General features: G+C 36.9%; 1 protein-coding gene across 1 annotated transcript in view; it reads left to right on the forward strand.

Annotated features, from left to right (window-relative positions):
- DIPK1A (divergent protein kinase domain 1A) overlaps nucleotides 1-16,330 on the forward strand; it is a 113,492-nt gene that overhangs the window by 64,290 nt on the left and 32,872 nt on the right. The window contains exon 2 of the mRNA XM_077746186.1: nucleotides 15,209-15,343. Coding sequence (XP_077602312.1) covers nucleotides 15,230-15,343 — 114 coding nt within the window. The 5' untranslated portion in view covers nucleotides 15,209-15,229. The remainder of the gene's footprint in view (nucleotides 1-15,208; nucleotides 15,344-16,330) is intronic.

A 16,330-nucleotide genomic window follows, 5' to 3' on the forward strand; every position in this document is an offset into this window, starting at 1 on the left:
GAAAAAATTTAAATTATATCAATATCAATTGAGAATCCTTTATGCATGCGTGTATATAAAGCAATACAAATAATGGTTATTTTTATTTATCTCACAAAGAATTCTACATTTTTTACTGAGACAAGATCTCCAGAGAGTTCCAAATCTCCCAAAAATGTAAAACAAACTTGTAGCATTTATAGGCTATACAACATCTTTTTATTTCTCTTATTTTATTTTCCCAGTTAATTTATTTAAATCATACTAGCAAACTAAAAATAGAGATAAGAACATTTAAATTCCTTTGTCATTTACTTGCATATTAAACATTTAAAGAAGCTAGCAGAGCCAGGAAACTGGCCTCTTTTGTTTAGTCACAGAGTAGGTACAGTGGAGGCAGCCATAATGTGAGCTTGCCTATACAGGTCCATCACGGGACACATTTCTAATTCAGAGGGACCATCTTTAAAAGTAAGAGGTAGCTTAAGCTCCTCCATACAGACAACTCAGCCCTTTTTCTTTCATAGTTAGGCTGGTTTGGGGTCATTAGATTCTGGATGGAGACCTATGGCATAGTGAGAAGAGCAAGAGTGCTCGATCTGACACTTACTTGGGTGAAATGAACACTACCAGGTCCCAGGGATGGTGCCTTTTTTCACTAGTCCCCACAGTTAACATTGTGCATTTCTATTGGGAATTTTTTTGAGCATATATCCCTGATATATGTGTCACTGTATTAATATTACTTATATTAGTATACTTCCATGAATAGGAATTTTTAAGTATATTTTTTTCATCCATGAGTTTAATTTTCACAACATCTGCATTTTATAGATGAAGACACTAAAGCTCAGGGAAGTTTAACTTGCCCAAGGACACATAATTTACTGAGTGGTATTTGGCAAATCCCAAACCATTTGGGGCCTCAGTTATAAAATTACAGATTCCAGCTATGTGATCTGCAAGGCTTCTTCTAGCTCTGAACAACCTGTGCTTCTGTGCTGACACTAACACTCACCCAACTGAGACATAATCTCTGGTTTAATATTTCTAAGCAGATAAGGCCTTATTATGGTCCATATATTAATAACCAAGAATTTTAGGAATTAGTGGGTTGTGGAAGAGAAACTGAATATCTAAAATAGTGTCAAGTTAGCTTGATCTTTGGTATAATTTTAAAAATCCACTGGCATTTTTGTGTTTAGAGGATATGTTGCATATTTTAGAGATTGGTAGCACTAGTCACTACAAACATAATTTATAAGATACCCATTATCTTAAGCACCATTGGTAATTCTATCACTATATATTCATGAGGATTTTCTGGTAATTACTTTTCAACATTTACCCCTCCAGCAAAGTAAAGCCTATTATTTCTCTAAGTACTTGTGTCAGCTACCAGTGTGGTAGGTGCCTCACTTAACACAATGCCAGCAAAAACATTCTCACATAGAAGCTGTTTCAGTGCATTTTCTTTTTAAGTCAGCTCCTTTTCTTGTACAGAAATTGCTATGATCAAAATCACTGTCATTTGCCTTTGAAGCATTTTCTATAGGTTTCACTTCGGTTTTTTTTAGCTTTCTCTGCAATTGAAGAGAGAAATGGGAAGACAATTTTAGATTAGCACCTGTCTGAGAAATTCCAGAATTAGAGATGGCCATCTGGTTTGCATGATTCGTAATATTTTATAAATAGAATCTTACCATTCCAAACAGACTTTTAGCTTACTCTAAAATAATACTTAATTTAAAAACTGCTTCAACTGTCAACATTTTACTATCAAAACTGAAAACGGGGTAGCTAGGTGTTGGTGATGTTCACACCAAGAAGGAATGCTTCTGTAACCACTTTGTCCTCTGATACAGACAGTGGAAGGTCATATTCCTCATTCATTGGACTCATATAACCTGAAGGCCCATCTTATATTCCTCTGTGCTTCTAATTATTCTTTAGAATAATTTACTTAAGTCAAAGCATTTAACCACACTAGCTACCCCAGTAGCTCTTAAGATATCTGAATTTGACTGAGGTCATCCTTAACTTGGGGTACTTAATTTTTAAAAAATTTTTTGTTTATTGTTTAATATATTTTTGATGTTTATTATTATTGAGAGACAGAGAGGGACAGAGCATAAGCATAGAAGGCTCAGAGAGAGGGGGAGACAGAATCTGAAGCGGGCTCCAAGCTTGTCAGCACAGCTTGACAGCACATCGAGCTTGAGCCCAATGCAGGGCTCAAACCCACAAACTGTGAGATCATGACCTGAGCCGAAATCAGACACTTAACCAACTGACCCACCCAGGCGCCCCTGTTTATTTGTTTTTGAGAGTGAGAGACAGAGTGCAAGCAGAAGGGCAGAGAGAGAGGGAGACAGAATCCGAAGCAGGCTCCAGGCTCTGAGCTGTCAGCACAGAGCCTGATGCTGGGCTCAAACTGATGAACTGCGAGATCATAACTGGAGCCAAAGTTGGACGCTTAATCAACTGAGCCACCCAGGCGCCCCAATTTGGGGTACTTTAAAATTAGACTAGTTTTTGCCACAACTAATGCTAAAGATTCAGAGAGCATGGAAAAAGTATCAAGGCCATTGTCAAATGAAATTAAAACTGTAATTTGTATATAAAATTGGATATGAGGGGGAAGGTAAAATAAGTGCATTTGAAAAAAAAACAGTGAATGTTAATTGTTGTAAGCCCTTTGGAAAGCATTGTAACAGTATGTACCATAAACCTTTTAAAACTACATCCCCTTTGAAATTCTACTAACTGAAATCTCTCTTGAAGAAATAGTCAAATACCCTGGCAAGTATTTGCATATTTAATACAATATGCAATAGAGTAAAGTGAGGACAGACTCTAAAACCAGGTTGCCTCATGGAGTGCCTGGGTGGCTCAGTCGGTTAAGCATCTGACTTTGGCTCAGGTCATAATTTCACGATTCATGGGTTCGAGTCCCACTTCAGGCTCTGTGCTGACAGCTAGCTCAGAGCCTGGAGCCTGTCTTTGGATTCTGTATCTCCCTCTCTCTCTGACCCTTCCCTGCTTGCGCTCTCTCTCTCTGACTCTCAAAAATAAATAAAAAACATTAAAATTAAAAAAAAAAACAGGTTGCCTCAAGTCAAATCCTGGTTGTCCTACTTACTACTAGTATAGTCTTGCTTTAACCTCTATTTTCCTCAGTTTCTCTGTCCGTAAAAAGAATAGTCCTCCACTCATAGAGTGTTTGTACGGAGAGAATAATAATTCCCTCCAGTATTGATTAGCTACCACAACAGTGCTAATAACAAATTACCCCAAAACTTAGTGACATCTAGTGAGCATGTAATGAGTATCAGTAACATCTAATGAGTCATACATCTGCAGGTCAGCTGGTGTTCAGCTTTTCTGGGCTGCCCTTCATTCCAGGCCATGAGATTGCTTCAGGTTGCCTGCAATGTGACTTAATCTCCTGGGATCAGTGGACTACCAGGGACCTATTTTTCTCCTGATAGTGTCTAAAATATAAGAAAGCAAGTCCAATTATGTCCAATTATTTGCATCATATCTACTAACAAACATTGGCCAAAGTAAGTCACATGGCCAAGCCCAACATCAGTAAGGCAGGGAAAGTGGGGCAGGGGGAGGGAATGAATATTTACAATTCAAAGGTTGACATACTATTTCTATAAAGAGCCAGATAGTAAATATTTCTGGCTTTGCTGGCCATACAGCCTCTGTTACAACCACTCAACTGTGCTATTATGGCATGAAAGCAGCCTTAGACAGTAAATCAATGAGTGGAGTGGCTGTGTTCCAATAAAACTATATTTACAAAAACAGGTGGCAGAGTGGATTTGGCTCATGGGTCATAGTTTACTGATCCCTAACCAATTTATCACATCAGATCTTAGAGTTTTTATAAAGACTAAGGAAATTAATATATTGAAAGTGCTTATAACAGTTCCTGGTAGAGTATCACTAATAAATATTAGCTCTCATTAATAGTGTTATTATTATTATAGCACAATATTTAAAATAATAAAAAATGTCCAACAATAGATACAGGGTTAAATAAATTAGGGCACACCCATATTATTAAAGGTTATACATTCATTTACATATCATATTTTATAAATATCAAGACTAATGACTTAGGGGCATGTTTGTAATATATTAAATGAAAAAAAAAGAGACAACTGATATTTAACATATAACCCCAATTTTTGGGGCGCCTGGGTGGCTCAGTCAGTTAAGTGTCTGACTTCAGCTCAGGTCATGATCTCACGGTTTGTGGGTTTGAGCCCCACGTCAGGCTCTGTGTTGACAGCTAGCTCAGAGCCTGGAGCCTCTTTCAGAGTCTGTGTCTCCCTCTCTCTCTGACCCTCCTCTGCTCACGCTGTCTCTCTCTCTCTCTCTCTCCCTCTCTTTCTCTCACTTTCTCTCTCTCTCAGAAATAAATAAAACATTAAAAAAATTTTTTTTAAATCCCAATTTTATTTTTCTTAAAAGATATGTATTTTTTATACATACATGGAAAACAATTAGGAAAGGAATATACCAAATTGGATCATTTATTTTTCTTTTTTGTTATTTTTATCAAGATGTAATTGATCTATAACATGGTATTAGTTTTAAGTGTACAAAATAATGATTTGATATATGTATATATTGCAAAATTATCACCGCAGTGTGTTTACTTAACATCTACCACCACACAGTTATAATTTTTTTCTTGTGATGAGAACTTTTAATTAATTAATTTTAAAATTTTATTTTAAATTCCAGTAAAATGAACATACAGTGCTGTATTAGTTTCAGGTGTACAATACAGTGATTCAACAATTCCGTATATCACCTAGAGCTTGAAACAAGTGCATTCTTTAATCCCCATCATGTGATAAGGACTTTTATGTCTATTCTCAGCAACTTTCAGATATACAATACGGTGTTACTGACTACATTCTCCAGGCTGTACATTACATCCCTATGACTTACTTATCTTATAACTGAAATTATATAATTCTGTATTGTCCATTTTTTCCCTCTGCTGGGCATGTACTGTTTCCTAGTATTAAAATTCTTTTATGACAAAAAAATAGAATCTGGGTCCACTGAGGACTCTTCTTACTCTGATGTAGTTACTGGTTTTTTTAATGTTTATTTTTATTTTTGAGAGAGCACAAGTGGGAGAGGGGCAGAGAGAGAAAGACAGAGGAACTGAAGCAGACTCTGCCCTGATAAGCTGACAGCAGCAAGCCCCATGTGGGGCCCAAACTCACAAACCACAAGATCATGACGTGAGCTGAAGTTGGATGATCAGCCAGCTGAGCCACTCAGGTGCCTTTGATGTAGTTACTATGTCGGCTACTTTTTTTTAATGTTTTAAATGTTTTTTTTATTTAGTTTTTTTTAAATATTTTTATTTATTTCTAGGAGAAAGAGAGAGAGAGAGACAGTGTGAGCAGGGGAGGGTCAGAGAGAGAGGGAGTCACAGACTGAAACAGGCTCCAGGCTCTGAGCTGGCAGTCAGCACAGAGCCCGATGCGGGGCTCGAACCCATGAACCACGAGAGCATGACCTAAGCGAAAGTCGGACGCTTAACTGACTAAGCCACCCAGGCGCCCCTTTTTAATTTAGTTTTGACAGAGAGAGACAGAGCGTAAGCAGGGGAGGGCTAGAGAGAGACATGGAAACACAGAATCTGAAGCAGGCTCCAGACTCTGAGTTGTCAGCACAGATCACAGCTTGGGGCTCAAATTCGTGAACCACAATGTTATGAGCTGAGCCAAAGTTGGCCGCTTAACCGACCGAGCCACTCAGGTGCCCCATGTCAGTTACATTTTAATTGCTTACAAATTAAGAGTTTACCCTCAGAAATGTCTGATTAGAATGGATTGTGTGGGGACACCAGGGTGGCTCAGTCGGTTGAGCATCTGACTTCAGCTCAGGTCATGGTCTTGTGGTTTGTGGGTTTGAGCCCTACACCAGGCTTTGTGCTGACACTGTAGAGTCTGCTTCAGATTCTCTGTCTCCCTCTCTCTTTCTCTCTGCCCCTCCCCCACTTATTCTCTCTCTCAATAATAAAAAACAAAACACTTAAAAAAAAAAGAATTGACTATGTGGACACTTTCCAACCTCTTGTATTTTTAACCTAAAGAAAAGTTATTCTGCTCTAGGGCTACTAGAAAATGATGACAGGGTACCAACCAATGGGAAGAGAATCCTGACATAGCCCCTCAGGTCATAGGAACAGTAGTTCCTTTCAGACCACATTCCCTGAGCAGCCACGGTCCTTTCATTGATTAAAGGCAGAATACTGTTGTACAGAGGTGGACAACAGCATCCCTTCTCTGGCCACCCCAGTGTTTGAACATACATAAATGCTTTTCTTATGTACCAAAGGGAGGTTATTTCAATATTTAGTTGCCACTGCGCCGAGAAGTCCCATAAATAAATACAGGGAAAGGAAGCTAGAGAACTCAGTAGCCTCTTTCATCAATATCATAGAATATTAATTAAAATTAATCTTTTTAAGAATCCTTTACAACAATCAAGTTTCACCTAAATTATAATTAGTTAGCCTCTAGATACTCCCAAGATTTAAACTGGGTTGAAAATTGGGTTGTACAACCTTAGGAAGAACTATCCTAGATAAAATTTGCCCTAGAATGTGCTTTAGAATCTGAACTTTAAAGAGACTGTGCTTTTTTTAATCTTCAAGTTTCAGTAGAACCTAGTTAACCTTTATTTTAAGTGAATTGTTCGTGAATTTAAGTGCCAAGTAGGATTCCCATGTAAGATTTGCTTGTGACCACTGTATGCTTCAGTAAGCTTGAGACCCAATATGGTGCCTTAGACCTACTAAAAGAGAAAAATGGACACCTAATTTTCCCATTCTAAGTGCCAGAATCTTAACTGAAATAATAAAGTAATGGGAATCTTATATTGAAACTTAACCTATAACCATATCTCAAGTAGTTCTTTAACTGGGGACTTTGTATATATAAGATAAAGGCTTATTAATAGTTTTTGAGCTCATGATATGGAATGAAAACTGTATTCGTTCAGTCAATTTAAACATAAATATATACAACTACACACACTATTAATGGATTTATTAACTCTAACATCCAGTTCTTCCCCACTAAGGAAGAAAGAAGAACCCTTAATCAGAATGGCCAAAAGAATTGTCTCTCTTCTGGCCAGGACCCCCACATTGCTTTTCTCCTTACCCCTAGACCCTTGTTTGTTGTTCCAGCCATTCCAACTAAGGAGTTGGACATGTCTAACCCTGTCTGGCCTCTTTCACATGCTTTCATCCCTGATCACAAATGCATGAAAAACTTGAGGGGCACTGACCAGCTGATTCAGTCAACCCTCAGAACCATGAGAGATGTAAATTACTGTTGTAAGCCATTAAGTTTTGGAATAGTTTGTTACATAGCAATAGAAAATTAGAACACTTAGCTTTCTTAACCCCTGTCTTTCTGCAGGGGTTTGTTGAAGAACCCCATGACTGAGTTCATTTGCTGTTGCAAATGCTAATATTTCTCTTATGTAGAGTGCTAATGGAGGCTACACTTCCTTCCCATATGCTCTGTAAAATGCTGACTGCCTACTTGTTCATAAAAAACAGTCAAGAGACTTCTAGATCCTAGAGATATACTTTTGCTGATTAAAAAAGTAATATATTCATTATAGAAAATCTGCATAATAGAGAAAAAAATAAAAATCACTCATGATTCCACTGTTGTGAAACCAGGCTGGATTGCTGCCGGAAAAACCAAGTGGCACTTGGAGATCTTGGGGGATCAGAGTTTTATTTTATACCAGTGGGCTCAGAGGAGATCCTTCTCCAGAGTTCTGAGACCCAAGCACAAGCATGAGGGACAATTTATCATCTGTTACTTCCTCATTCCGCATTAGTAGTAATTTGGGGCCCACAGCAAGCAGGGCAGGAAGAAGAATCTGGAAGAGGAGTCTCTAAGCTAGCGACTAGAGCTTATGTTAGTCCTGTTGGCCATCTTATGGTGCATAACTTTACTTATGTTCCCAACACCACACTACTCTTGACATTTTGAGATAACTACTCTTGACGTTCTGGTTTATTTCCTTGCAGTTTAGACAGTCTATTGGCGGATTTTTCTCTCTCTCTTTTTGAAATTTTTAAATGTTTGTTTATTTTTGAGAAAGAGAGAGACAGAACACAAGCTGGAGGGTGGAGAGAGAGGGAGACACAGAATCCAAAGCAGGCTCTAGGCTCTGAGCTGTTAGCATGGAGCCCGATGCGGGGCTCAAACTCACGAGCTGTGAGATCATGGCCTGAGCCAAAGTCAGATGCTTAACTGACTGAGCCACCCAGGCGTGCCTCTCTCTCTCCCTCCCTCTCTCTCTCTCTCTCTCTCTCTCCCCCTCTCTCTCTCTCTCCCTCTCTCTCTCTCTCTCTCTCTCTCTCTCTTTTTAAAGCAGAATTGGGAACATACATTTTGTTTTGAAAACTGATTTTTTCTATTTACTGTGTCATGAGCATTTTCCCTTACTTTGACACTTCTTTGAAATTTCATCAAAACTAGTCACAGACTTAAGGATCACTCCATGTAATTAATTCACCAGGTGTTCTGCATTTTTGATGCTGTCAGCCTGTAAGCATAAAAAATAGGGACCAGCATTCAGAGAAAAATGTGAAAATTATCTGTTCCTTTTTGTAATTTTATTTATACAAAAAAAATCAAAACAGAGAATATGCTCAGGCAAATAAAACTCTTAGAATTGAAATCAGAGAACACCTAGGATTCTTCCTTTAGATATGAAAATTCACCTCTTAAAAGATGAAGAATGCTAAAAAAAAAACTCTGACCACTAGACTAATACTGCTGTTTGACAAGGAATTCTCTAAAGTTTTGTCCTAAAAAGCATTTTCATGCTCGAGACAAGCTGGAAAACATGGACATTTTTAGAACCTTTCTTTTCACTATTTTTAACTTCTAAAAACTCAAGGTTTTCCTTGTTTGGAGTGACATAAAACATTTTTTTAATGTTTCTTTGAGAATCATAGCTGTTTTTGACATTTGTAAGAGCACTAGGATAGTTTACATTTGGTACATTTAGACCTTAGTGGTTTTCCAGTGGCCCTGCAGCTAGTAGTGAGACACCCATTTAATAAAGGTATAGGAGCAATTCCAAATAAAGTTAGCCTGCATGTGTTGTGGTGTATAGTTAACTATTTACCCTATTAAATTGTTTCTTCATATTTCTGTTCTTTTGGTAGCTAGCCTATTTTTCAAAAGTGTTTTTAATATGAATAAAATATATTTGAAGAAAGGATAAAAGTTATGACTGGGGATACTTACCCATAATTTTTAACTCTAGTTTTTTCAGCCAAATTAGTACTAAATACACAGTAAAAGTTAGTCAGCTATAAAGTTATCAATATAACAAGAAGGAAGAAAATCTTTTGGAAGATTATTTCAGGGTAACTGGTACTTGAAAAACTTGAATAAAAAGACAAACACACATCTCTCGGCTTTTTCTTTGAAATGGTGAATGATAAAATGATTGTTATTTGAGTTTGTGCAAGTCATAACCTTATCAATTTGTTATGTTTTCTGAGTGTTCAAGTCCACTAAATATGTTAACTAAATATTTGTGGGTAAAAGTAAATATATATTATTTTCCCCTGCTTTTCAAAATTAAGAACATCTGTGTAGGGACTATTCAGGGGTAAAGCTTTATATAGTTATATATTTACAAAAGACATTAAGTATGAAAAAAATAAGTAATGGAAGTAGTCTTAAATTTTAATGTGTTTCCCACTTCATGCCTATTTTTAAAACATTGTAAAACTATTTAAACAAGATCAAAGGAGCACCTGGGTGGCTCAGTGGGTTAAATGTCTAACTCTTGATTTCCTCTCAGGTCATGATCTTGCAATAATGGATGGATCCCCGTGTCAGGCCCTGCACTGACAGCACAGGAGCCTGCTTGGGATTCTCTCTGCCTCTTTCTCTGCCCCTCTGCTCCTCATGCTCTCTCTCTCAAAACAAACAAACAAACAAACTTTTTTAAAAAATAATAAAGACTTGGCTTTGAAATTATAAAAAAAACTCAAAGATTTTCAGATTTCTTTTGAAATAAAAAGTTATCACAATGAAATAAAAATATAGAAAAGAAGAAAAAGCATCACTATTCTTTAGAGTGGAATTGGTAAGGAAAGTTTGTTTCATTATTTATAGATTTTCCATCTCCAGTGATTTTTCTCTCATACACTACTAATAATTTAGTCACAAAGAACTTCTTTTATTTCCACAAAGATGCTATATTTTTCTAACTAGTAGTAGTTGTAGTTGATGTCTTAAAGACTATTTGAATATAAAATGACAGTGTAATCCAAATTTGATTCTTTCCGTTTTTGTTCTCATTTTATAATATAGCCATAATGCAAGGTTTCTCAACCTTAGCACTATTGACATTTGGGGTCATATAATTCCTTGTTGTAGGAGGCTCTTCTGTGCACTGTAGGATGGTTAGCAGCATCTCTGGCCTTTTACCTGCATGATTCTAGTAATACTCCCCAGCCTGGAAACAAACAGTGTTACCAGGCATTGCCAGGTGCCCCCAGGGAGCAAAAGTGACTCCATTTGAGAACCACTGCCATAGTGTATTTACTAAAATTCTTATCATGCTTTCCAGGAGCATAATTTGGAATAAAGCAGTGTACCATTAGTAGCTAGACACAAAATCAGAACAGAAAACTACTAGGCAGTATTTTGGATAGCATAAATAAAAAGATCAGAAACAGTAAGTACATTTCTTAATCAAAGATTGGATTGTCTGGGTAATTGGTACAGAACAGACTACTGGAAACATTTTAGTGATTACCACACAGGGAAATAAAATTAGTTAAAAGCTAGAGAAGTCTTTTATGGCTGTTTCTCTTCAATCATTATTTTATGATGTGAAGCAGCAGGATCTGCAGATATTAAAGGACACATGAAGGTCTTTGTAACTATTTTGTGTTACCCCCACATCACAGTGATTTTCCATGGTGTGCTGGAATAAAACTGTCTCACTCCTTTTGTCATTATGTCTACAACAGGTGATGCCCAGTGCCCTGCTGGGAACGTCATTAATCTAACTTCCTCTCCAGAATCTTTGGCATTCGCTATCATGACAAGGACTCAGCAGGCAAGGCAGTTCACAGGGTGTTTTTCAGTTTAAACATATGCCAGAGAAAAATTTTTAAATCTAGCTATTTGAGAGATATAGAAAAACAAAATGATTTCACATTTTACTAAATTGAATATGCAAGAGGGAGAGGTATACAAACGCCTTAGTTGCCTACATATATTAAGTTTACTATGCATTTGAAAGCATCTTACATTAGCTTTACTGAACATTTGTACAAAACTTGAATAAATTATTGTTAAGGGCAGTTAACATCACTAGACTCCTTGAGATGGGGTCAAGAAGAAGGTAAGACAGGACCAAAGCCTGAGTGCTGGGAAAGACCCTACTCACTAGGTCTGTGTTCTTTTCCTTTACTCTCTGACTTACACCTACTGCAGGGCAAGGCAAGGAGAGGAAAAAGGAAATAGTACATCTTAATCTTATTTTAAAATCCTGCTTCAGGGCAGAGCAGCGGGGTAGCTCAGTCAGATGAATATCTGACTCTTCATTTCAGCCCAGGTCATAATCCCAGGGTCATAGGATGAAGCCCCGAGTTGAGCTCAGCTCTGAGCATAGAGCCCGCTTGAGATTCATTCTCTCTCTCTCACTCTGTCCCTCTGTCCTGCCCCCCTGTTCGTGTGCATGCTCTCTCTCTAAAAAAAACTTCAGCAAATAAATAAATAAATCCTGCCTTAAAAAAAAAAAAAAATCCTGTGAAATGTTAATATTAGATTGGACTTCCAAAAATAAAATCATGCCATGCTGTGGCACTTCAGGTGACCCTCTGAACTATTTATAGGGGTGCTTGGATGGTAATTTATTAAAAATTTTTTTCCTTAAATAGTTTATTGTCAAGTTGGTTTACATATAACACCCAGTGCTCATCCCCACAAGTGCTCTCCTCCATGCCCATCACCCCCCTTCCCCTCTTCCCCATACCCCCTCAGCCCTCAGTTTGTTCTCAGCATTCAAATGTTTCTTATGGTTTGCCTCCCTCCTTCTCCCCAACTATTTTTCCCCTTCTTCTCCTGCTTCATCTTCCATTAAGTTCCTCCTAATCCTCCTATACGTGCAAACATATGGTATTTGTCCTTCTCTGCCTGATGTATTTCGCTCAGCATAACACCCTCTAGTTCCATCCATGTTGCTACAAATGACCAGATTTCATTCTTTCTCATTGTCATGTAGTATTCCATTGTATAAATATACCACCTCATGCCAGTACAGCCCCTCTGGAAAACGGTATGGAGGTTCCTCAAAAAAGTAACAATAGAACTCCCCTAGGACCCAGCAGTAGCACTGCTAGGAATTTACCCAAGGGATACAGGAGTGCTGATGCATAGGGGCACATGTACCCCAATGTTCATAGCAGCACTCTCAACAATAGCCAAAACATGGAAAGAACCTAAGTGTCCATTAACTGATAAATGGATTAAAAAAATTTTTTAACGTTCATTTATTTTTGAGAGGAAGACAGAGACAGAGTGCAAGCAGGGAGGGCAAGGAGCAGAGAGAGAGAGGGAAACGCATAACCTGAAGCAGGCTCCAGGCTCTGAGCTGTCAGCACAGAGCCTGACAGGGGGCTGAAACCCATGAACCATGAGATCATGACCTGATCTGAAGTTGGATGGGGAACCTACTGAGCCACCCAGCCGCCCCTATAGGGTAGATCTATAATTTGTTCTTATAACTGGAGATGTTCTTAAAATGCCTAACACAATAACAATAATAGACATAATAGATAACCAGTAAATAGTGGCTGGATGAATATATGGAAAGGAAGCTTGGTGTAGAAGTATGCCTTATTGTATAGTATAAAACATTTTTACATCAGTAGAAAAAGACATACACAGAAGAAGGCATGCATCCATCACCCAGCTTGAAAATTATCAACTCATGGCCAGTCTTGTTTCAAATATATTGCACCTACTTTTTCCTTCTCTATTGTTTTCAAGCAAATTCCGAATATATCATTTCATTCATAAATATTTCGATGTTTGTCTCTAAAAGATTAGGGCTCTTTTAAAATTACATTATCATGCCTGAAAAATTAAAACAATTTCTTAATAGCATCCTGTCAGTTTTGAGGTATCCTTTCAGTCTTCAAATTTTCAAGTGTCTCATAAATGCCTTTTTTTACAGATGTTTGGTTGAATCAGGACTCAAAAAAGATCCATAGACTGTGATTATTTGATATATTTCTTAAATGTTTTTTAATATTCAGATTTCCCCATCTTCTTCATATTTTCTCCCTGGTAATTTATTTTTTGAAGTACTGGGTTGTTTGTACTGCAGCGTTTTCCATAGCCTGAAGTTTGGTGATTGTATCCTAATAGTGTCATTTACTGAGTCTCCCCTATATTCTTCTGTCTCCTGTATTTTCTGTAAACTGGTAGTTGGAGCTAAAGACTTAATCAGATTCAGATTAATTTTTTTGTTTTTTTTTGTTTTTGCAAGTCCAAAAAGAAGATGGTGGCCAAATCAGAGAACATTCTTGACTTTTTGCTCAGTGCTTTGCAAAATGATTTAGCTAACGTTTGTCGAGTGTTTTATGTGTGCCTAACAATGTGCTTATGTTCTATAGACATTGTCATTTAATTGTATTTAAGCTTAATAAGACTAGGGCATATCCATTTCTGTCTAATGACTAGATTTCTTTAAGAGGGCTAAGGAATCTTAAATGCCTTTCGAACAAACCCCTCAGTGTATACCCAATTGTCATTTATGTGATTTAATTTAGAATTCTGTCTGAAATTTCTTTTTACTGGATTCATTTAGAGCTATACAAAAATAGCTTGCATTAAAGGCATTTTTTATATTTTAATAATAAAGCTTGAAGACCTGTCACTTCACTGTGAATTTGTTGTGCTCAAGCTTTTTGGTACTGGAATTCACCATCTGTTAATCTCACAGAAAAGATAGATATCTAAACCACAAATAGGGCCAACAGAATTCAGTATTTCCTGAATCTCTTTTTCTTTTGCACTCATTGTCTTCTGCAGGTGCACTTAGGTCTCTTTCATCTTTCTCTGCTTTCTTTGCACTGCTCACAGTGCTCACAGTATCCTACTGTTACCCAGGGTGAGAAATTGGCTGGTGATTGCAAAAACAAAAGTAGCTTTTCATTGTTTGTTTACAGATCTTTAGTTTATTCTGTTCGGTTATCTCCATACTTCCCAAATTTACCATTTATAAAACCAGACTATTGGAGAGCCAAACTCAATAAGTCATTGTCAAATTATCTTGACCAACTGACACTTTTGAAGATTAAACTGTCTGATATGTGGTTGATGGAAAAAAGGCCGTAACTGGCCTGAGTTGCAATTAGATAGCAGAGAACTAGAAACAAAACAATGCAAAGAGGGTCCCATTGTGCAGCTTTACAAGCTGACATGCAAAGAGTAATTTATTCTTTATATATTTTAACCCTCCTTCTCCAGTCATTTCTCCTTTAAGAGTTGTAACAATATTCTCCTCAAGTTTCCATAATATCTATTAGGTGAAGCATTTGATTGGTTGAATGGAAAGAACATAAAGCCTTGGTAAATATGAGAGAAATAGGAGTGAATGAAAAGGAAGTTTAATTTCTTATTTTGGTTGCACTTTGCTATGACACATTAGACATATAGCCAAATTGTCTGTCTTTATTTCTTTAAAACAAAATTATTTTTATACTGATTATTCATAAAGAACCTTAAGATTCCTATTTGAAATAGTCTCCTGTGAGCTCATAGTGTATATAGGAATTGTGTCTCTCTACCTGATCTTACAGGGTGCCCAGGGTAGCATAGTGCACGTGCTCCTGCTTCCTAAGTGGCTTTCGATGCTGGTGGTATTTGAAAGGTTATACATTTTAAAGGGTATTTTGTTCCCTTTTTCCTTGGCAGGACCAAGGAGCTTCCTTTTCTGAGACCAGTGCTGTTTGTACTCTGTGAAAGTACACTTTGTTCTAGGAGAATTGCCATGTGAAAGCCTAGAATATATATTGAGTTCTTCCAAGAAAGGGGGGAAAAATCATGTTCTAGGACAGTGAATGCTGACTTGGTACTGAATGAATGATTGTTATATGCTCTTTTACTCACAGGCTCGCTTTTCATATGTGCGGATGAAATACCTTTTCTTTTCCTGGTTGGTGGTTTTTGTTGGAAGCTGGATTATATATGTGCAATACTCTACCTATACAGAGCTATGCAGAGGAAAGGACTGTAAGAAAATAATAGTAAGTATTTTTAAATTTCCTACTATTTAGAAAAACCATAATAGGTTATATTAATAATATATTTAATACATACTTACTAATAATTATTTTCAAAAGGTAAAAGTTAATTTGGCCTTAGAGTTGTGTTGAACCTTAGTTTTTTGATGTGGCCAAGTAAGTAGGAGTGTTCTGCACCTTGAAAAATCTAAAATTCAGAAAGTTAAATATATAATACAGATTAGTGTGAGAGCATCCTCATTACAGAAGAGGATTCTTTTTAAAATATACTATAAGTTTAGTTTAATCAGGTAAGTTTTTAAATGTTTATAGAGTATAAAAGTATTATTTACCTTTGTGGAACACATCTTTTGAATAAATGGAGTCATTCTCAAATACTGAAAATGTATCTGAAAAGCATATAGTTTATTTAGTATTCAGTTTCTGTCCTAATGATTGGATAGGTCTTAGGAAAATTGCTCTACCAGTCTAAGGTGTCTAGTGGCAATTACTGACTACATGTTTGAGGATAAGTTAATTTTAGCCCTTGTTTTCTGCTAGTATCTTCTGATATAAATAATATTAAACCACTGCATCTGAGAATTATATTTTTAATAATAATGATTGTTAGGATCCCAATTATTATAACTTATTAATGATTCTATAGTTATTGAGTGGTTACTCCTTACCCAGGCCCATGGTGCTAGGTATATGCATATAGCAGGGAACAAGCTATCATGACCTTAAGAACCTTAGTCTAGCAGGGAAGATGCTGAATACAGTCAGAGAGGATAATTATTACAGTTGTAAGTGTTATAGGACCATAAGACAGGGAGGCCTGAAGCTTTCCAAAGTTCTAAGGAAATGAAATCAGTTTAACTCTAGGCTTTCTCAATCAAGACAAACAAAAAAATGTATATATATATATTTCCCAGGAGTATTACAGCCTCTTAAATAGGCAAGGGAGGAATCACTAATATAATATGCAGAGAAATGAATTAGTAAAGATGG

This window comes from Crocuta crocuta, unplaced genomic scaffold (genome assembly GCF_008692635.1).
Source record: "Crocuta crocuta isolate KB4526 unplaced genomic scaffold, BGI_CrCroc_1.0 scaffold48, whole genome shotgun sequence".
In the NCBI taxonomy this organism is placed as follows: domain Eukaryota; kingdom Metazoa; phylum Chordata; class Mammalia; order Carnivora; family Hyaenidae; genus Crocuta; species Crocuta crocuta.